Source organism: Festucalex cinctus, chromosome 8 (genome assembly GCF_051991245.1).
Source record: "Festucalex cinctus isolate MCC-2025b chromosome 8, RoL_Fcin_1.0, whole genome shotgun sequence".
Taxonomy (NCBI): Eukaryota; Metazoa; Chordata; class Actinopteri; order Syngnathiformes; family Syngnathidae; genus Festucalex; species Festucalex cinctus.
The window spans coordinates 23,127,078-23,149,927 of record NC_135418.1 but is presented as its reverse complement, the minus strand read 5'-3'; the positions used below and the strand labels follow the sequence as shown (position 1 = coordinate 23,149,927).

Below are 22,850 nucleotides of genomic sequence, written 5' to 3'. Positions count from 1 at the left end.
TAATTAAGTGATAATACCACCAATATTAATTTCATTAAAACAGTTGCAAGCCAGGGGTAGGGAATCTTTTATTTATCAGTATATTTAATTAAGTCCTGCGAGGGGCTTTTTTTTTTTTATGTAATGCTCAAACAATTGATTTTCCAAACTCGAGTCCTTAATTACAGTATAATGAAGAAAATCTATCATTCAGAGGTTTTATTTTTAATTGCCACAGAAACAACAGCAACATTGTTATAGTCATCTATCTCAGTGCTTCTCAAACATTTTACACCAAGTACCAACTAAAAAAAAAATAGATCTCCTTTCAAAAATATCATTGCAAAAAGTAGACACAAAATACTACTACTAATAATAATACTAATAATAATAATAATAATAATAAAAAACTTTAAAATATTGTGTTACATTTAGATCGCATCTCACGCACTCCCAGTGTCCGTATTTATTGGAAGAGAGGTCTTAAATCTGGACGTAGAATCATGTGGTTTCCTCCAGACTATCAGTAAACAAACAACCATTAAAAATGCCACAGGCACAAAAAACAACTTTTTATATTCATCTACACATAAAGTACTTGTTGCATGTTAATGAAACAGACATCAGATCAAGTGGAACAGAATTCAAGAAACTATCAAAAAGAATTTTCAAAAATGTGATAAACTATTGGGTCCATATCATCTAATGATCATATTTAACTGGGGGAGGGGCTTAAATTTGATTATAAAAATGTCAGTGATCATTTGTAAAATTGAGAATCAAACCGTGCAAATTTTAAGATTTTAAAAGTTTTTTGTTAATTTTATTGAATGAAAAATGTATCATAATTACTAACATTTTTATTTCATTTCTGATGTAATGGTAGACCAACACAATGACACGCTGACCTACGATGAGTGAATATGGCAATTGTGACTCATCAATGGTTCTCCATTTCAAACAACCAAACTGACTTCCTTAACTTGCAGACACCCTTAATTATATTTTTTGTATGTGTTGGCAGACCCGTTGAAATGCTCGTGTCTTGTTTGTCAACCTGTAAAAAATGTCACAAGTGTATTTGCCGAAATAATGACTGACTATCTCTGATGATGTTAAGGTTATTAATTATGTACCAACTGTCATTTTGAAAAAAAAAAAAAAAAAACACATTTAATTGTTCCGTCTAGGGCGGCAATCATTAATCAAATAATTTGATGGGGGGGGAAAAAAAAGACAATGTCCAAAGTTTGTATCATTTCACACTTTGAAGAGGATAACCTCAACTGATGTACAGACTGGCTAATGGATAGCCAGGGAACCGCTAATTGCTAACCTGAGCTCACAGCAGCTCTTTCTATTTTCATTTGCTGACGCCCACGTCACTCACCACACGAGGCCCGCCTTTTAAAGACACAGACACACCAAACTCGTATAGTATGAGGATGGTAATCCCTAGATGACAATAATAATATCGGCACTTTGCATTTTGCTGTTTAATTGTTCAAAATAAGCTATTATTTGAGTACTCAATTACTCTGTGGGATAATATTTGATAGCCTGTCACTTTATGTTATTGTGCGAAGAATAAGGATAATTATTTTTAGTAAATAAATAACTTTTCTCCAGACCAATGAAGTGTATTTGGATATTCAGTTTCGCCGCATATTCGCTGGAAATGACTGCTCTAGTGGCCCTTAAATATTTGACCCAGTAGCCATAGCTTTCCTACCGTGGTTGTAAACAAACGCTTTTTCTCCACTCAGAGAGCGAGATGCGCCATCAAAAGCTCCACCGGGCTTATTCCTCCCCTTGATATTCACCACCCCCCATACCCACCTCCGCATGCTCGTGCCCGCCCCCACCTCCATCCATCCATCCCTCCCTCCCTCCCTCCATCCATCCCGCTGCAGCCCTCTAATGAAGCCAGCCCCCTCTGACGCACTGTTGTTTATGTCTGCAGCCACTACAATAGCGCAGCGCTCCCGTGGGACTCCTCTGCCAAATCTGCCTCATGTATTATGCATGGCCACGCTCTGACCCCTCTGCCTCTCATCTCTATTAACCTGACACACGCGCCGCACGCATGCGCCCACACACACATGCACGCATCGCGCCGCAAATAGAAACAGTTTAATAAGCAGCGCCTGGCACAAGCCAATAAAGTGGCAGAAGACGAAGTCAAACTAAACACGTTACACATCACTCACGCGGGTGGCAGATTTATATCTACCCTTGTCTTTATGGCTCGCTGATATTTTATTACCCCTCCTCTTTTATATTTGATTCTCACCACCATCCCTCCCTCCTCCTTCTCCACTTCCCCCATTGTCTCCTTTTATCCCGAGCGGTTATCACTCCCAATCCATCTGCACCTCACGGCCCTCACTCGCAAAAAAAAATATATACAAGCAGCATGACACTCAACCAAGGTCAAATGAGACAAATGTGGATCAGCAGCCACTTTCTCCTGGATTTTGCCTTCACAACCCACTTCACTGAGAAACATTCAACAAACGTGCTTGTTTATCTTAATAGATTGAAATACCGTAAAGAAAGTTCAGTCATTATAAATTCCTTTGTTTCCTGTGTAATAATCACATATGATGAAGTTTCACTCTTAGTTTTAAATGACTGTAATAAATTGAATTTTCCACAATAGTCTACTTTCAGATGCACCAGCATAAACAGTGCTGTTTAACAAATGCATTATTCTGCATCGCATACGAGAGGTTTGTGTCACAGCTGACCTATATTAACAGCGTCGTTAATCACCAAAATTGTTTTTATCTTTCTGCAATGTTTAATACACGTGTGTAATTTCTTTCACCCAAACCATATTTTAATGCTTAAACTATAGTGTGAATAAATGAAGTTTACATAAAGTGCTTAACGTGTTTAAATAAGACTAAGACTTGCCCTAAATTAATGGCATAACATATTTTGTATACTGGAATTGTTAATACTCCCTTAACACTTTACCGAAATGACATTTTTATTGCCAAAATAACAATTATTGACGTTTTCAAATGAGCTCTTAAGGCTTTTCTTTTTGCAAGAGCCTTTTGCTATAGGCTTTTTACTTTTTTACTCTGTAGCACTTTGAGATGGTTGAACTATAAAGTGCATTACAAATCAAATGTATTATTATTATCATCATCATCATCATCATCTGTGAATTTTCAAAATTTTGCAAAAAAACAAAACAAAACAGAAAAATACAAGTATTTTTCATTTAATATTTACTTTCTTGCATTCCTGGACAAAAACATATTGTTGGTTGAAAGTTATGGTTGATTAATTTCTGAGTCTACATAGCAAATCTGGCCATGCAGATACAGCTTAATTAGAATATTGTGGGAAAACGTTATATCTATTACAGTAGTTGACATACTTTAGATTCACCACACACACAATGAAATATTTGATTGAATTTTTCTTAGCATGTCACTACAATTTACAACTAACGAAAACAGTTCACCATATAAAGTCATTAGAATGGATGTATTAAAGCACTCCATGATGCTGGATGCTCCTTTTATGACAGCTGGTCTAATAAATGTAGTAAGGACTGCATATCCATAGAAATCAGTCAAGTAATTTTAAGTAATAGCCTTCTTGGCAGAGGTGTAAAAAAATCGTAATAAATGGATGAGTTTCCGAGTGCCTCCATGGTGACAAAGCTCTTCTCTGGCGCAAAGGGAAAAAGCAGCAAAATTGCTCTTTATTGATTTTAAACGACTGGCCTGGATTTCTTCCATCGAATGCACAAAGCAGAGCAGTGGAGATCTATCACACGACTTCTACGTAAAGACATTAAACGTCTCATTATCCATGGCGAGCATTAATCATTCATGCCGTTCTTATTAATATGACAAATGTGTTTGAATCTTGTTGTATATCTCCTCTGCATTAACAGCCTGTCATCGGCCGCCCCTTAAGGGGATCCCCTCCCATCTTTTTTTACCCGTCTAGTCCCCGTCTGCACATCCAACATGAGAATTCTCAAATCCTCTCCCTCCCCCTTCCCGAGTGCTGCACCCTTGTTTCGCGTCAGCCCCACAAAGGTATAAGGAGGATTTGGGAGGCTGAGGCAGAATTACACGCAGGAGATTAAGAACTCCCGCACTGACTACACACTCATTACGTTTAGTTTGAACCGCAAAAAGAACATGATAGCACCTTAAATGCTTTGCTCGCTTACTCTAATGTAGTCTTGTGGCCTACAAAAAGGCTTTTTGCTAGGATTGAGTAGTATTTAAACATGTAACATGCATAGTGCTGATACTTCCATCCATCAATTTTCTACAGCGCTATAAAACAATCTAATGAAAAACTGTACAGTAACCATGCTAATTAAAAGCTAAAAGAAGCATAGCGTTTCTATGTTTATAGTTTTGAGGTTCTGGGTTCGAATCTGAGCTCATGACTTCTGTACTCGAAATTCCTCACACATTCCAAAGACATGTTGGATTCATCGAAGACTAAATTGTTATTAAGCTTAACTTGTATTTACAGACACAATATGAATTTGGATACGAGATGTAGCTATTACTTGACTTAAATTAATCGGTAAATTAACGAGAGTAGAATTAAATTTATAACTTTTTTTTTTTTTTTTTTTTTTTACAGTTTTAAGCTCACAGGTTCTGTACATCTTGTTTTCAGAGGCATGGGAAGTCCCCTTCGAGGAGATATCCGACCTGCAGTGGGTGGGCAGCGGCGCCCAGGGTGCCGTCTTCCTGGGCAAGCTGCACGGACAGGAAGTGGCGGTGAAGAAAGTGCGCAACATCAAAGAGACAGACATCAAGCACCTCCGCAAGCTCAAACATCCAAACATCATCACTTTCAAGTAAGTTAAGTAAAAAAAAAAAAAAAAAAAAAAAAAAAAAAAAAAAAAAAAAAAAAAAAAACCACACTTTCTCATTAAGACCTTTTGTCCTGTCTGGTGGATTTGATATGTTATGTGCTATGTTTTTAAAAAGTATAATGCTGTAGAATGCTATTTTTCTTATTGGATGATTTTTTTTTTTTTGGGTGGTGGGGGGCTCAACTACATTAACGGCATTTACTTTGATATCAATGAGGAAATAGGAGTGTTTTGACATATGAACGTGCTCGTGGAACAAATTACAAATTAGGGAAAAATGGCTGTTGCTGTCCAATGAAAATCATGCATCTCTCCAACAGAGGGATCTGCACCCAGGCTCCGTGCTACTGCATCCTCATGGAGTACTGCGCCCAGGGCCAGCTCTACGAGGTGCTGAGAGCGGGCAGGAAGATCACGCCGTCGCTCCTCATGGACTGGGCCATGGGCGTCGCCGGCGGGATGAACTACCTTCACTTGCACAAGATCATCCACAGAGACCTCAAATCGCCAAAGTGAGCTCCGTGGATCATCTGGAATGGAACCGTGCTGACAAATTGTGCTGATGACAATTTCTTTTTCAGTATCCTAATCACGTATGATGACGCAGTAAAGATCTCTGATTTCGGCACGTCAAAGGAATTAAGCGACAAAAGCACCAAGATGTCGTTTGCTGGTACTGTGGCGTGGATGGCCCCTGAGGTCATACGGAACGAGCCCGTCTCAGAGAAGGTGGATATTTGGTATGTAACGTCTTTCTTTTACATGATTCCATTGTGTGTCACTGAACATGGTCATATAGTTAGATCAGGTGTTCTCAAACTTATTACATTTTATGTCCAAGATCCACTCACAGCCTCCTGACTACCAGCAATTCAAATTTGTCCTCTGTAATGGACTTTTTTTAAACCGGAATATCTCCCACCCAGTGCATATGATTGAATTAACTCCTTTTGTGCTCTATAGAGGACATTCAGAGCTTTCCAATGATAGCAAATGTGTAGGGGTGGGGCTTCCCTCAGTGCAAGCACTTTTTAGGGAAGAGGAAAAGTAAGTGTATAACACCTTATTGAACAAATTTAGGCTTTAAATGTTGTCATTGCATGTTTTCTATAAGACTCTTAAGAACACAAAGTATTGTTTAACTGTATTTGAGTCTAGAATTTAAGTTTTAAAAAAATGTCCTCTGTAGTGGACACATCATAGCTAAAAAATAAAACTTTTTTTTTTTTTTTTCAAACATTTCTTTTGAAGTATTCCAGTTACTTCACAAAGATTGGGGAATATCAAAATAAACATTATTGCACAATATTTTTTTCCTGGTAGTCAGGAGGATAGGGGAGAAATTTGTCCCCATAATCGTAACGCCAATTAAACAAAACTACCATGTCTACCCATAAATGCCATAGGAATGAATAAGATTCCTATTTATGAGGGGGGAAAATTATATAAATTCAAATTTTTTTTAGAGGAAAAAATGTAACGTTATGAGAAGTACTTTTTTTTCCCCAATTAAAAAAGGTGTAATATTTACAAGAACAAAGACATATCTTGTCTGTAAAAGAAGCCATCATCTTGTAAGAATAAAGTCAGATTTTTCCAAAGTCCAAATATTATAATATTAAAGTCAAACTTTAACAAATATACCTTTATTCTCAAATATAATACATTTATTCTGGAAAAAACATATTTATTATCTTTAAAATAGGACTATATTCTATTAAAAAATGTTTTAAAAACAAAATAGGGTTTATTCCTATAATAAATAGGCTTTGTTCTTAAAAAGCAAAACTATATTCATGTAGGGATGTCAGATTTATGTGCTATGTCAACATGCCACAATCAAATCAGAGCTTTTATTTGACCCTTAGCTAAAGTAAAGAGGATTAGTTTGTTTATTGCACGTGTTTGATTGGCACACCCTTTTCCATTTGCTGATATTATCATAATTATAATATCTTATTTCAAATCATTTTGTGGACCCCCAATCTACGGCTCACGGACCCCAATTTAAACCCCACTGGACTTGAAGCTACTACTGTACAACGCGAGGGATCGTGTTTCAAGAAAATCTATCATAAGATCTCATTACAAGAAATTCTATAGGCTCCCTGCCATGTTTGATGGTGTGCCCTGTGCTAAACCCTCAGCTCTCCCACTACTCATCCCTCGCTCCCTCCCTCTTCATCCCCGTATCGTAAAAAGAAGCGCTGGCTAATTTAATAATTGATTTGCCAGATGCTGCAGTGCTCAGGAGAGGCTGGAATAACCTTCCAATCCTGCGGCTGCTCTGGCCCGGGGCCAGCAGTGCATTAGCCGAGAGGTGAAAACAGGATTAAAAAGCTTTTGGATGCAGAATGAGAGCACATCACCTATGCATATCATAGAGTGGCTCTTAATGTATGTAAATCACCGGCCACTTGATTGTAAGAGCACACACTTAGCTCATACTTAGCTTAAATACTACAAGAGCTGTTATAATGCCGCATTTCAAAGTTGATCATCTTCTCAACGTTGCTTAAATTATACCAGTAGAGGGCATTTGGTCACGCTAAAGTAGTAGAAACAACTGTTTTCCAATGTTAAACTGCAACAATGGTAAGGAACCACTTTAGCGTCAATTTTTTTTCTCAAGTTTCAAGCCACTATGCTGCATATTTTTTGTTATACTCTTAACAATCCCTCAAATATAAATACAATGCTGTAAATGTGACATGTAAGAGGCCTGAACCAAATAGCATGCTAACAGCTAAATGCTAACAAAAGTACCAGTTAAGATTAAAATTTGTAATCGTAATTAATCGCGTGACTTCAATAGCTAACTTGTGATTTATCACGAATTTTATATTTGTTCTAAATGTACAATAAACTATTTTTTGTTTTTATATTTTTGTTAACATAACGGAAAAATATTAAACTAATATAAATATGGCTGCATCTTTTAGTCATTGATATAGTAATTTCATAAGAATTCCTAACATTGAGTTAAAATTAAAAAGATTTACTGTACTGTAAAAAAACGAGTGTGATATTAATTTGTGTTGGTCATTTTTCCCCACTAGATGGCATAATTGCATTTGTAAGACATTGGTGACAGCTCAGTGCATTTTTATTTTTTTTGTATGAACAGCTATCTAATCTTTAACATGAAGTAACTTGTGAAATTCTGCAAAATTTTAAAAATTGTAAAATGCAACTTGATCCTAGTTTCCATAAATTTATGCGCGATTAAATTTATTACTGCTAAATTTAGAAGTGGACGTGTAGGCCTCATGACTGGAATTACCCCAGTACAGGCTTTCCAAAAAAAAAGGGGTGGCCATTAATCAAAGGTTAAAAGAAAAGAAAAGAAAAAATGTGGCATTAATGGAACTTTAAATTAACTCAAAATTAACACTAATTTTGACAGCCCTAATTCATACACAGTAAGCATTTGCAAATAATTATTCTGAAGCATAATATGGAAAAAAGCACCAATGCTAAAGCCAACACTCCTGTCCTGGCTGGTACAGACCACGCTCGAAATGCTACGCTACTTAAAAGTGACTGAATTACATCGTGGTTCTTTAACTCTGTAGCGATAATTGGGTCGTCTTTTGGACGAATTAATAATCTGGACGTTACAGAGGTAAATTGTATTTACCTCAATAACCTCTGGGGCACCACGTTTGTTTTGCTTCGTATTAACAGGAGCAAACAACGACCAAAATCCTTCTTTTATCAGTCATTGATAATCTAAAGTCGCCACACTCGATATTCAGTGGTTCGTTGTACTAACAAAAGAATAATAATCCACTCGGAAACACAGATGACTTAGGCGGAATAAAGTTTATAAAACATGCATTTATTCACGATTGCTACACTACAGAATCAAAATACTGCCTATCTAACTATTCTACCGTCAGAAGAAAAGAAATAAAATAAAGCGAATGAAAATAAGGAAGGAATGCGAATGAATAAAGAAACAGGGAAAAGAGAAAATTTGACCTGCCAGATTTGTGATGTTTCAAACGTAAGTGGCACACAGTGGATACGCCGAGGTAGAAATCAAGCGCACTTACGAGCCCTGGAGTTGCGTAGCAACGAACAGAAGTGGCGGCCTTTTTGACAAGGGGGAAAAAAAGAGTCAATGTTCGTTGAAAAATGCAAAGAAAAAAAAAAGGTTTATTCCACAGGTTAGCGAGGGAGCCGCGCCAGGGGCCTGACGTGGTTGCGCGGCTCGTCCCTTGATTGGTTGGTCGACTTGGCGAGGTTGGTTCTGCTGGGCAGCTGTCCGAGCTCAGGTGTTGCAGCTCGGTCAGTACGCGCCTGCGTACGGGGAAGGCCAGCCGTTGGAGGTGAGCTAGCACCGCGGCGGGGCACCACCGACTAGCAGTTGAGGTGCTGAGCGGCTGAGGTGCGCAACCTTGAGTCCGGGGGTACGTTGCAAGTGTACCCCGGGGCCGCGAAGGTCGGGCGGGTAAGCACCGATAGTGGAACAAAAAAAAAATAAACAAAAAAACAAAAGAGTCTTTAGTCAGCGTTGCAGTTTGCACTTGCTTTGGCGTGGCGTGGCGCGAGGATCCGATCTCGTTAACGGATCCTGCCAGGAAAGAAAAAGCCACGTGGTTTGCAAGTTTCTTAGACAAAAGAGTTCGAGCAGCCTGGCTGGCCCACTTGCAAGTCGGGCCAGAGTTTTTGGAAGAGGCTTGTGAGAGCAGGAACAGGCAAGAGAGCAGGAGGGCAAAAAAAGAAGAGAGAGCGGGCAGTGGTCTGCTCGTGTTTTTATAGTCTCTGGGTGGGGCGAGCAGGTGAAGGCACACCCTTCTGTTCGCTCGCGCAGACTCTCAGAGGAAAATTATTAAAAAGATTAATAATTTGGCATTAAATTTGGTCAGTCTGGCAAATCAGTTTTCCCACACAACCCGTTTAACACACATTGTAATTAATGCATCATAAACTAACTTGTGAGGTAACTTCTACTTGTCTAATCTGACTGAACTGAGAGACATTGATTATCTTTCATTCTTTATGGAGTACACATGAAATAGGATGTTCATACACACAAAGATATAACATGAATCATTCGTAGTTCAGTTGTCTGTCAAGAATTATCATGATATAAATGTGTAAAATGCGGTTACTTATGTGAATTGTCACTAAGGATAGTTCCAAGTTTCGCCACTTGGAGGTGTTGTTGCTCCATCTAGACGTTCCAGGAAGGGCGAGGCGCCAGAGTATCCTTTTGTGATTGATAAGAAGTCATGAACATTCCTTTGATCGGTCATTTGTGTATTCCAAACCATTGGAGCCATTTGTTCGGGCTCCGAGCCGACTGCTGGAAATACACTCCTTTGGCAGACGCATAAATTCCTTTGTCACCTGGTCAGCGGCTTCAAAAGAGTTTTGTTGGTGGCAAGGACCACCTGTAGAGCTGACCAGGCTGGATCCTGTCTGGGCATTGGCATATTCATGCACTGCAGAGAATTTGCTTCAAGAGAAGCAAACTAAAAAAAAAATTAGAGGGTGGAATGGACCTAGGCAATAGTTGTTACAGACCCCCCTTCGTCAAGCGGGATGAATCTTCAGGATGTCCAGGTTGGCGGGTCCAGATGATGCGTGGCCAGGGTCCAGGCCACGGTCAGACGGCCGGAGTCCCACTCACGCTCTGCTGCAACACTCAAGACATACCACTGGTGCCACTTTTCCCTAACCTCTGCCTGGTTATGTGTATGCAGGGTACGTCTGTGTGTTTTCAATGTGTCTCTATGTGTATTCAGTTAACAGTGTGTCTAACTTGGTACTGTGTCAGCTAACTGAGGGACTCGGGTCCCAAAACAGGCGCGGGCCTGGGAAAGACGCAAGACGCGAAATTCCAAACAAAAGAAAAGGAAGAAAACTTTTCCTAAGGCTATAAGGCTAGTATCATATTATGAGTAACTAGGGGAAAACGAACAGCAAATTAAAGAAAAGAGAGAGAGAACGAGAAAAGAGGCTGTCGCCTTCTAAAACTCAAAAACCCGGGACTATACTCAGGCCATAACTCTCTTATAAAGACGGGGAGGTTGTCTCAGGCACCTGCGTGTCGGTGCAAATCTCCACCCCTGGGGGTGTTCGTCAAAAAAAAAAAGTCTTAGGTCGGTTAGCGCGACACTATCGTTGCTAGGTACTTAGCTATCGCGTCTTCCTATGGTGTAATTAAACACCCCAAAAGTCGTGCGTTATCCAAGAATAACTGAAGGGAAAAGGGAAAGAAAGGGAGGAGGGGAGAAAAGGGAGCAAAAGGAAGGAAAAAGAAAAAAAAAAAAATCAGAGTATCCTTGGCAGTCGCGCTAGACTAAGGGAAGGAAGGCAAAGGGGCTTAGTTAGATTAGCTAGACTCACTAACGCTTTAAAAAGAGTACTCTGACCTGCTTTTGAAGGCCTTAAGTACGGGGGAGCTTTTTATGGCTAGCAAAAACTGATTTCACGCAGCATACCATTCATAAGTATCATAACACCTTGAGTGTACATAATCTTTTGAATTTGAGTTGCAAATCATTTTGTAGTTGTCTAGTCTAGTTCTGCATAATGCTATCGGTGTTACAGCTAGGACCGTATCCTTAAGTGTTGCACCAAGCGTCTGCAAATAAGTAGCAAAACACAGTATGCTAACCTCTCGCAATCAACAAAGAAAAGGGGATTAGCGTCGCTCGGTATGGTATCACTGAGGGGTTCGGTAGGTGCAGCGGGGTGTTGACCCCCCTTTTGCACGTGTGATACTTTCAAACATCGTAGTCAGCGAGGTCGGTCGGCGGAATTTGGCGCGTCTGTCGAGGGTGGCGGTTGGGTCGCTGACTCGGAGTCGGCTGGTGACCCCCCTTTGTCAGTTCCGCACCTATGCTGGTCCTGAGATTCGCTCGATCGCGTTCTCAGACGTTCAAACCCGCAGTGACTTTTGATCTGGTTTCGGTGGACCCATCTCAGTTGGTCCCCCTGACGTCCTTTATTCATCCTAATTTGATAGGCGACGGGTGACAGTTTGTCGACGATTTCATGTGGTCCTGACCACCGGGGAAGAAATTTTCGGGCGATGCCCCTCTGGGCACGCGGAGTATTAGCATTTGGTTGCGCGAACAAGTAATACCATACTCGATCACCTATTTCAAACTCGGTTTGTGAGGCTTTCCTATCGTAGTAGGTTTTCTGACCTTCTGCACTTTGCTTAAGCCGTTGTTGGGCAAATGCAAACGTGGCTCGGAGGTGGGCTTGCAAGTCCTCCACGTACTGGGAGGCCGTGTATGCCGTGGCTAGGTTTGTTTCGCCTGGCTGGTACATCAGGTGCAGGGGGAGCGTCATTCGCCGTCCGGTCATCATTTCAAAAGGGGCCACCCCTGTGGATTCGTGAGGGGTGGCTCGAATTGCCATGAGGATCAGTGGGAGTCGGGTGTCCCAGTCCCGATGGTTGGAAACAACAAACTTTTTCAGCAAATTTACCACGGTGCGATTAGTCCGCTCCACCTGTCCTGATGACTGCGGGTGATGGCTAATATGCAACTGGGCCTTGATTCCGAGCATTTGCCAAAGTTGTTGCATCACCTCGGCTGTGAAGTGGGTTCCCCTGTCTGAGTTAACCCGTGAGGGCAACCCAAAACGGGAGAACACGTGGTTCATCAGCAGGCATGCAGTGGTGTGTGCGGTGTCGTTTGGAGCAGGCAGGCATTCTACCCACTTGGTGAACGCGCAAACTACTGTAAGAAAGTATTTGTTCCCTCTCAGAGATCTGACCAGTGGTCCCACCCAATCAATTTGGAGATCAGACCATGGGAAGTTGACTCCTTTCTGTTGGAGTGGTGCTCGGTGACTCGGGTTTGCTGGCTGAAACTGGCAGCAAACCAGGCATCCTTTGATGTAGGTTGCTACATCATTATGCATGCGCGGCCAGTATGCCACCTGTTGTAGTGCGGTGACAGTGGCCTTGAATCCGCGGTGGCCTGCATAAGGCGCGTCGTGGGCGTATGTTAGCAAGACCCCCCTTTGGCTCCGTGGAACCACCAACCGCAGGGCAGGCGGAGACGCGGAGTCATAAACCAGAAGGCCTTTAACGAGACGCAGCCTTTGCAGCACGGAGAGCAAGTCTTTGAGGTCGCTGTCGTCACTCAACGCGTCAGGCGACACGGGGTTGGCGACAGGATCAGAAAGGTGCTGAATTATTTTGAAAAGCGCGGGGTCGCCGGCCTGTTGGGCGACCAAGTCGGAGGTTCGGACGGGCGGTACGCACGCCACGGGCCCCGTAGGGGTCCGTGTGGGGGCGTCGCGAGACTCAGCGGCGGCCGCAGCGCGGCGGCGCGTGAGAACGTGGACCTCCAGGGTGGGCTGGGTGGGCAGCCAAGCTGTATCAAATGTCCAAGGAGTCCCGTTGAGGGCCCCTTGTTTGGCTAACGTGTCCGTTAGGTCGTTAAAATGTTTGTCAGGTCCTGGGACTTTTGAGTGTCCCCGGACCTTTTTCCAATAGACATGCATATCATTGGAGGAAACCAAATGGTCGCATGTCAAAATGAGGTCGCGGTGTTTAACGGGTTTCTTCGCTGACGTAAGGAAACCATTTCGACGCCACACCGGTAGATGACAGGTGAAGGCGAGGCGGGCATAGTTTGAGTCAGTGCAGATAACCAGCACCGTGACACCGTGTTCAACTGCTAATTTGAGTGTAATCAGGATGCCAGCGATTTCCGCATATTGAGAAGAGTGGGGGCCCAATTGGAATAGCAGTGGTTTGCACGGTGTGTCGTCGACCCAAGCGATGCCCACCCCAGCCTGCAGCTGGGTTTGGTGGTGGTAAGAGCAGCCATCCACGTAAGCTGTAGGCATGTCTTTGCAGACATGTTCCTCAAAATAGCGGTGACGCGTGAATTCCGGCATCGGTGCCACGGCGACGTCTGTCGGCGGGGTCGGGGAAGTTGACACACAGTTCTGGCAAATCGCTAGATCGGTACCCAGCGGTAACTTTGCGTTTTTCGCGTACCGGACTCGAACATCGTAACTTTGTAACGCCATAAGCCAGCCGGCAATGCGCGCGTTCGTTACGACACCGTCTCGAATGCGTTGGTTGTTAAGAAACGTAACCGGATGATGGTTAGTATCAATCGTTACTTTTTGACATCCAATGTAGTTTGAGAAATGTTTGATTGCCCATACTGTGGAAAGCAGGGCTTTTTCGCAGTCGGAGTATTTCAACTCAGGGCCGTTCAACGTTTTACTGGCGTACGCCACGACGCGTTTATCCTGGTCGTACATTTGGTATAGACCCGCACTCAAACAATGGTCGGAGAATCCTGCTTCCAAGAAAAATTCCTTGTTGCTATCGGGGTACGCGAGACAGGGAGCGGAGCCCAGCTTTTGTTTTAGCATATTCATCGCGTTGTTTTGTTCGTCACCCCAATCGAAGGGCGTGTCTTTCTTCAGCAGGTTAGTAAGAGGGCGTGCTATGTCAGCAAAGTGTTCAATGAACTGGCGCGAATAGTTGCACACGCCAAGGAAGCTGCGCAATTTTGACACATCGGTGGGGGTTTTGATGTCAAGAAGGCCTTGAATACGGCTGGATTGTGGTTCAATCCCGTTCGGCCCAACCAAGATCCCCACGTAGTTGACCTTCGTGCGACACCACTGACCTTTCAGGAGGGACAGTTTGGCACCTGCAGAAGACAGCTGTCCAAGAACGTGGTCGATTTCCATCAAATGGTCATCCAAAGAGGAGCTCCTCATCATAATGTCATCGACATAAATGAGGTTGCCCCTGGCGGCGGCATCAGGGCACGCCTTGTTGAGGAAGATGTTAAATTCGGCTGGCGAGTTGGCGTAGCCGAATGGACACCGGTTGAAAGTGTACTGTTTGTTGCCAAAGGTGAATGCCAACTTGTATTGATCCCTGGGATCTACTGGGATCGTCCAGAACCCCGAAGCCACATCGATGGTGGTGAAGAATTTGGCATCTCGAACCTTGGGAAGTTCCTGTTCAAGTTGTGTCATGGGCCATCGCGAAAGAGGAACCTGTTGGTTCAGTTTGCGATAGTCAATGGTTGGTCTCCATGTACCGTTTGGCTTCAAGACTGGCCACAATGGAGCCGAATAGGTGCTGTTACAGGGGCGAATGATGCCCTTTTCCAGCATGGCGTCGATAGTCTTCTGTACTGGTTCGTAAGAAGCTATCGGAATCTTGTACTGGCGCACGAAAGTTGGAGGAGCGCCGGGCTGAGTCGGGATGCGGACTACGTGTAGTGCCGTCAACCCGCAATCCAAAGAGTCCTTGGCGAAAGAGGGTGTGTATTTCATTAACACGGTGCGCAACCGTTCGCGGTCCTGTTCGGACCGGAGCGCGTCGGCGCGGTGCAGAACTTCTTGGAGGTGCTCCTCGAACTCTGGGTACGGTTGAAGGTCCCCATTTGGAGTCGTGGTTGGTTGAGGTTTCTCTGGGTTTCCAGAGGGAATGCTCGAGGGCGTTGGAGGCAACGCGCTCAAGGCATAAATCACCAGTTGTTGGTCTGTCCCCAGGTCCACTCGGGCGATGTCTTCATCGTTGGTGGGACCGGCAGGGTTGACCGTAACAAGCTGAGATGGCCTGGTGAGTCTTCGGCCACCGGGGTCTTCAGTCAAGAACAAGTCAGATGGGATGTGTCCAACCACAGGCACCGTTAGAGTGAAGTCGTGGAAGTCGGAACGGATGAGCAGGCCCAGACGGGTCGCTTTTGGTATGCGAACGTCGTACGAAAGGGGGTTGTGAACCAAGATCAGAGTGGTGAGGGAGGCGTCCACGATGGGCGTGGCCTCCAAGAGTAACGACAGGTTCATGAACTCCGAAGAAGGTTGGAAGAAAGCGGAGCGAGCATTCAAGACCTGGTTAGCTCGTGTCACCAAGCGAACCGGAATGTTGATCGTGGTCGCCGGAGCGATCACTTCATCCTCATTTAAGACTTCGCAAGCATCTGGGACGGTCTGTCCGGACTTCATGTTTGGAAGACTGGGAACACAAGCTAGAGGTTCCGAGTTGGTGAGGGACCACAGTACGTTGTTGATGGTGTCCACCTGGACGGCAAGACGAACAAGCAAATCTGCACCCACGAAAAGGGTGTGAGGCGCATCCGGGACAACCAAGAAGTAGTGGGTCAGTGAGTGTTGCTTCCACTGAAGGTTTAAAGCGCACACGCCCACTGCGGTTATTGTGAGAGGAGGTTCCGTGTTCAACGGAAACCGGCAAGACTTGGAGACGAAAAGAATGTTTGGGTCAAGATCTCGCAAGTTGTCAGCGAATGCTGCAGAAATGGCTGATTTGTCAGCCCACAAGGCGAGGACGGCGTCAAGAACAGGTGCACCTTGCACGTGGACACCTCCGATGATGCGCGGGGCGTACCCTGCATCAGGCGGGGGTGGGTCAAGGTCACAAAGAAAGGTGTCGTGGCTTCTCAGCCGGTCCTTTGTCGGGGACGCGAGGGGTCCTGCCTTGGACTGTGTCGTGTCCGAGCTCCCTGTGGGGGCGTCTGCTTCCCCGTGGGGTGGCTGCGCCCGAGTCACAGTGCAGAGCTGAGCCTGGTCAGGGCCCGAAGGAAATGTCGGCAGGGCCTGACGCACCTGGGCCCAAATCTGGAGTCTCTGGTAGTCTATGATGGGTTGGAAGCGGAACAACAGGTCTTGGCCAATAAGAAGGGGGACTGACTCAATGGGTCCCACATAGACTGGATGGATGAATTCCATGGGGCCAATGGACCAGTGTACCATCGCGACAGATTCCAGCTTTGTGTTAGTAGGTGAGAAAGCGCTAACGGTGAGTGGGCACCGCCGTAGGCGGAGCGGTCGACTGTTAGCTTGTGACGCGGCGCGGAGTTGTTCGAACACCGTGTTGGACATCACCGTGATGTCCGCGGCGGGATCTACAAGGGCTTCGTAGGTTAGAGCTCGCTCCAGGGTGACGCTCAGATAGAATTTACGAGCCATCCCCCTGGTGGTGAGGTCACCTAAAAGCTGTTGGAACGGTCTCACGTCATCGGTTAATCGCGATACATGCGGGTCTGCTGTATTTGGATCAGCCTGCAGTACCAATATTGTTGAGTCAGAAGGCAGTTTAGTAGGTGTCTGAGTGTCGGCTACTGGAGGCCCCTCTGGTGACCTCTGCTGGTGGGTCACTTCAGTGGGCATCCGGCCGTCGGTTAGTCATAAAGGCGGGTCTTTTGACGAGTCTTTTGACAATTTCAGGAGTGCCTTCAATATGCCGTTGGCAACTGCGTTGTGGTCAGTCTCGGAGTCGGCTTGGCGGTTCCGGGACTCGCGGCAGGAATCGGTTGCTGGCGCGCGTTCGACTTTATCACGTTTTGGATGATAGCGCGAATCGGGCTTACCTTTAGCAAATTTGGAGCGCCGGCGGTCGTCAGCTTGCTTTTCTCCGTCCGATTTCTCGTCACGCGAGTAGTCGGTTTTGGAGCGCGGTTTCCGGTTTCGCGGGGCGCGGGACTGTTTTGACTTTTTTGATTTAGTCTGGTCTTCCCTCGGAGCAAAGGAGCAAGCTCCCTCCAGCTCTGAAGGAGGACCCACGTCCACTTTATAAATTCCTGCGTCGCCTACCTTGGGGGCGGATAATTTTAGCTTTGCATAGCCCCTAGCTGCTAAGTCACGTAGCTGCGAGCTATTCAGTGTCTCAGGACACAAAGCCAGTCCCAAATAGTGGTTAAGGTTTTGTTGGAGGTTTCGGACAAACAATGTTTTAAAACCAGGATCTTCCTCCATGTTGGGCTCGTTATGAGTCCCAAAGTAGGCATCGCGAAGACGACTATAGAAAGCCTGAGGAGACTCCTGCTTTCCCTGTTTGACGAACATGGCAACTTCCATGCCCGACAACCCAGGAGAACCGTCAAACTCGCGTGAGATGGCTTTGTGCAGTGCAAAGGGGTCAGACAACACATCAGCGGGCTGCCGTTCCAGCAGTCTGCTGACTGCTCGGCTGGACGTCATTTTGATCAAGTACAACTTATCTTCCACGGTTGCCATTGGGAACCTCTGGAGATGATAGTTGATGTCTTTCAAATACTCTGTTGTGTTGTGGGACCCCCCTGGTTTCGGTTCGAATTTGGTTATATTTCGAGCCAGCTTGTCCAAATCTTTCCAGGCCACGCCCATTTGTCCCTCCAACGGGGGAGTCGACATGGGTCCACGTTGGAAACTGTCATCACCCGATGGCCCGAAAGCGTGTGGGGAGGCGGCCATTGGAGGTGCCAGGCCTAAAGCGGCGGTGGTCACTGGCGGCGTCCTCCAGGCGGTTCCGGACTCAGGTGGCAGTTTGAGCTGTGGTGCTGTGGCTCTGGGATCAGGAGGTCTGTGTGGGGGTGGAGCTCCCGGCCGGGAGGCTCCTCGGGAGACCTCATGCAACTGCTGCGCGCGTTGTAACTCATGTTTAATATGAGCTAACTCTGTCTCATATTCCTGCTGGCATTGTCGGAGGCGGGTAACCTCGGCTTCAGTCAATGCTAATTTAGTTCGCAGGTCATATGAGCGGTCCACTTCGGCATTACGTTCCTCCCTAAAGGTCTGTACCTGAACTTGGAGGCGCTTCACTTCATCGGTTGACTGAGCTAGCGACGAACTAACCCGAAAGTAATTAGCTTCTGCTAGCCGAAGTTGGTCTTTTGACGGTCGTTCAGTCAAGTCAGTCACCTCTGCTTTTAGTTTGTGAATTTCATTTGCCGCGGATCTCAGCAGTTTTTCTTGCTCTCGATTTGTCTCTTCGACGGTCGCGAGAGCTTGGGTTAACTCACCAATCTTTTGATGGGAGTCGGGAGTGAAAGCAGACTCATCTGCATCACTGCCCAGATTTTCGGCTAGCGCCGCATCTGCGCGGGCTTCTGCCTCATCCAGCTGCGCTTTAACGTCATCCAGCTGGGTCTCCACGACCTTCACTCGGTCGTGGGCGGCTTCAAGCTGTGCCGTGGCATCACGGCTCTGCTGTTGTGCCATGTCAAGTTGGTGTTTCACTTGACAGTCCTCGGCATCGCTCAGCTTCAAGTGTGCGGCAAGGTTCAAAGTCAGACATCCGAGCATTCGAATGAGTGACTTGTCCTTTGGGGCTTTGGTCTCAGCGTCACTCATGAGCTGCGCGAGGTTATCATTTAGCGTATTGACATCCGCATCCCTAATAGACTCAGCGTATCCAGGTAAGAAGTCCTTGGTCAGCTTCTGCACCAGTTGAGCCAAGGTATCTAGGTTCTCACAGGGGCTGGGAGTCTCTCGGAGTGATGCCATATTGTCAATAGCTTTTTAAACGATCACACTTGTACTAGCGTTTAATAGTTAGTTAATCAGCGTACGCAGTTAGCTAACTACCGCTATCAAGTATTATCGTCAACAATACACACTGGGTTCAAATTATCAAAAGGGGAATTGCCACAAAAGCAAAAGATTTGTAGTGGGCTATGCAACCCACAGCTTACACTATAGTTGGGAGAAATCAATTCCAGTTATCAAAACAAACAAAAACAAACGGCAACAAAAAAATAAAATAATAAATAAAGCAAAATAAAATAAAATAAAATAAAATAATAATAATACTAACTTCAACTTGACTCACTCAGCAAAGAATAGCTTAACGAGGGACAGGGTAACTCTAAAATGTTACAGCGGTCAATCCCAAAAGCTAAATCAAAAAAAAAAAATTCAAACAAAAAAATTTTTTTTTTTTGGAAGTCGAGTTAAAAGTTGAAATTAAAATTAAATTAAATAAACAATAAAACAGAAAAAGGGGGAAATAAACTTAAAAGGGGTTAATAGTCTTAGTCAAATGACTGGTTACAGTGTCAGTACAGTTTCATGCAAATGTCCTGTGGACGGGGTTTTTGGGACACAAAAACTGCAGAACTATACAGAAATATTAGAGCTGCCTCTCTAATAATAGCTCATTCGAACTCACACCTTCTTATTAACTAGACACAACCGAAAAACAAAAACAAAAGAACAAACAAAAACAACAAAGTTAAAAATAATGGATAAAAATGAGAAGAAAACAAATAAAAGGGAAGAAAATAATAATAATAGTACTAGGTCTACCAAACCAACTAAACAAACACAAAACCTGAAATTAAGTGGAATGTTAAGTCAAGAATATAGCTAGTTAGCCTAGTATGAAACTGGATAAAAGGGAATACGAAAAAAAAAGAGGAAAAAAAGAAAAACACAATAGTGTAAATAGTTCCTTTGTATTAATTTGACCCAGCAGTATGTTTTGTTGATGCACCCGTAATTACTCTCACGCTAGGCAGCGTAAAAGGCTAGAATGCGGTCAGCTATTACTATAATCCTTAAACGCAAACAGTCAATTAAGCCTACAACTGCGTTTAATCGGACGTGGATAAATTTTTTATTATCCTTGTGTACTAACGGTGACGACACTCACTAAGTACAACGCTCGACACGGAAAACAATTCAAAAAGCAATGTGAAGTGACATTGAATCAGAATTATCGCGGAGCAAGGACCACCGGCGTTAAAGCAGCAGTGGGGGGGGTCAGTTGTCTATTGACAGCTCAAACGCTGTCTGACAGCTGACAACCTGCGAGACCCGCTCCCTTTCGGGGCGTCTACAGGCGTGGCTCAAACTCGCCAATGAGAAGGGAGGGGGAGGTACTCAACCACGCCTCCACGAGCCACACAGCTCTTCACAAGGACTATGGCGCCACCTTGTGGAAATGCGTACACGGTACAGGTAAGCAGCTAACGTCTTAGCGCTCTGTTAATCCGCTCGCCACGAGCTGAAACTTTGAGTCGGCGGCTACAAAAGCTCAGTCACGACTCAAACTTCTCCCACAAGCTAGGTGTAGGAGGAACACGGGGAAAGTGACTCGGACGTCGTTTACGTTGCTCGCGGTTAGCTACTCCGAAGCACGTAACTCGAGTCGGGTCAACGCGACGCACGTAGGCTGTCACGTGACTTCCCACAATTTCCGGAAACACAACAACACAAAGACAAACAACTTCAAATTCAGCCAGCTGAAATTTAAAAGTTGCACAACTCGAGTTCTATCACGTACGTTTTCAAATACAAGCCACTATTTTTTTCAAACGGTGACCGGCTCTTACTTTTATTCCAACAATCAATCCCGTTACTCTCGTTTACTTATAGCACGTCACTCCGTGGTAACACACGCAAGATGGCGGCTAACCAGACGCTCGATTCAAAGTTGAAGGGGAAAGTCAGTGCAGTTCTATGTAAGAAGAAATGTTTACCTTTTTGCACAGAGATAAATGATTAGGTACACTACGTGAAATGCGTTTTACTTTTCACGTCCAAAGTCTTGTGTTTTCGAGTGGATCTTCTTATGTTTTGTAGCCTCACACGGCCGGCACCATTATGTAGCGATAATTGGGTCGTCTTTTGGACGAATTAATAATCTGGACGTTACAGAGGTAAATTGTATTTACCTCAATAACCTCTGGGGCACCACGTTTGTTTTGCTTCGTATTAACAGGAGCAAACAACGACCAAAATCCTTCTTTTATCAGTCATTGATAATCTAAAGTCGCCACACTCGATATTCAGTGGTTCGTTGTACTAACAAAAGAATAATAATCCACTCGGAAACACAGATGACTTAGGCGGAATAAAGTTTATAAAACATGCATTTATTCACGATTGCTACACTACAGAATCAAAATACTGCCTATCTAACTATTCTACCGTCAGAAGAAAAGAAATAAAATAAAGCGAATGAAAATAAGGAAGGAATGCGAATGAATAAAGAAACAGGGAAAAGAGAAAATTTGACCTGCCAGATTTGTGATGTTTCAAACGTAAGTGGCACACAGTGGATACGCCGAGGTAGAAATCAAGCGCACTTACGAGCCCTGGAGTTGCGTAGCAACGAACAGAAGTGGCGGCCTTTTTGACAAGGGGGAAAAAAAGAGTCAATGTTCGTTGAAAAATGCAAAGAAAAAAAAAAGGTTTATTCCACAGGTTAGCGAGGGAGCCGCGCCAGGGGCCTGACGTGGTTGCGCGGCTCGTCCCTTGATTGGTTGGTCGACTTGGCGAGGTTGGTTCTGCTGGGCAGCTGTCCGAGCTCAGGTGTTGCAGCTCGGTCAGTACGCGCCTGCGTACGGGGAAGGCCAGCCGTTGGAGGTGAGCTAGCACCGCGGCGGGGCACCACCGACTAGCAGTTGAGGTGCTGAGCGGCTGAGGTGCGCAACCTTGAGTCCGGGGGTACGTTGCAAGTGTACCCCGGGGCCGCGAAGGTCGGGCGGGTAAGCACCGATAGTGGAACAAAAAAAAAATAAACAAAAAAACAAAAGAGTCTTTAGTCAGCGTTGCAGTTTGCACTTGCTTTGGCGTGGCGTGGCGCGAGGATCCGATCTCGTTAACGGATCCTGCCAGGAAAGAAAAAGCCACGTGGTTTGCAAGTTTCTTAGACAAAAGAGTTCGAGCAGCCTGGCTGGCCCACTTGCAAGTCGGGCCAGAGTTTTTGGAAGAGGCTTGTGAGAGCAGGAACAGGCAAGAGAGCAGGAGGGCAAAAAAAGAAGAGAGAGCGGGCAGTGGTCTGCTCGTGTTTTTATAGTCTCTGGGTGGGGCGAGCAGGTGAAGGCACACCCTTCTGTTCGCTCGCGCAGACTCTCAGAGGAAAATTATTAAAAAGATTAATAATTTGGCATTAAATTTGGTCAGTCTGGCAAATCAGTTTTCCCACACAACCCGTTTAACACACATTGTAATTAATGCATCATAAACTAACTTGTGAGGTAACTTCTACTTGTCTAATCTGACTGAACTGAGAGACATTGATTATCTTTCATTCTTTATGGAGTACACATGAAATAGGATGTTCATACACACAAAGATATAACATGAATCATTCGTAGTTCAGTTGTCTGTCAAGAATTATCATGATATAAATGTGTAAAATGCGGTTACTTATGTGAATTGTCACTAAGGATAGTTCCAAGTTTCGCCACTTGGAGGTGTTGTTGCTCCATCTAGACGTTCCAGGAAGGGCGAGGCGCCAGAGTATCCTTTTGTGATTGAT

General features: G+C 44.6%; 1 protein-coding gene across 1 annotated transcript in view; it reads left to right on the top strand.

Annotated features, from left to right (window-relative positions):
- LOC144023308 (mitogen-activated protein kinase kinase kinase 12-like) overlaps nt 1–22,850 on the top strand; it is a 35,771-nt gene that overhangs the window by 2,791 nt on the left and 10,130 nt on the right. Inside the window, exons 3-5 of the mRNA XM_077528592.1 lie at nt 4,648–4,831; nt 5,170–5,361; nt 5,431–5,589. Of these exons, the coding sequence (XP_077384718.1) occupies nt 4,648–4,831; nt 5,170–5,361; nt 5,431–5,589 (535 nt within the window). The remainder of the gene's footprint in view (nt 1–4,647; nt 4,832–5,169; nt 5,362–5,430; nt 5,590–22,850) is intronic.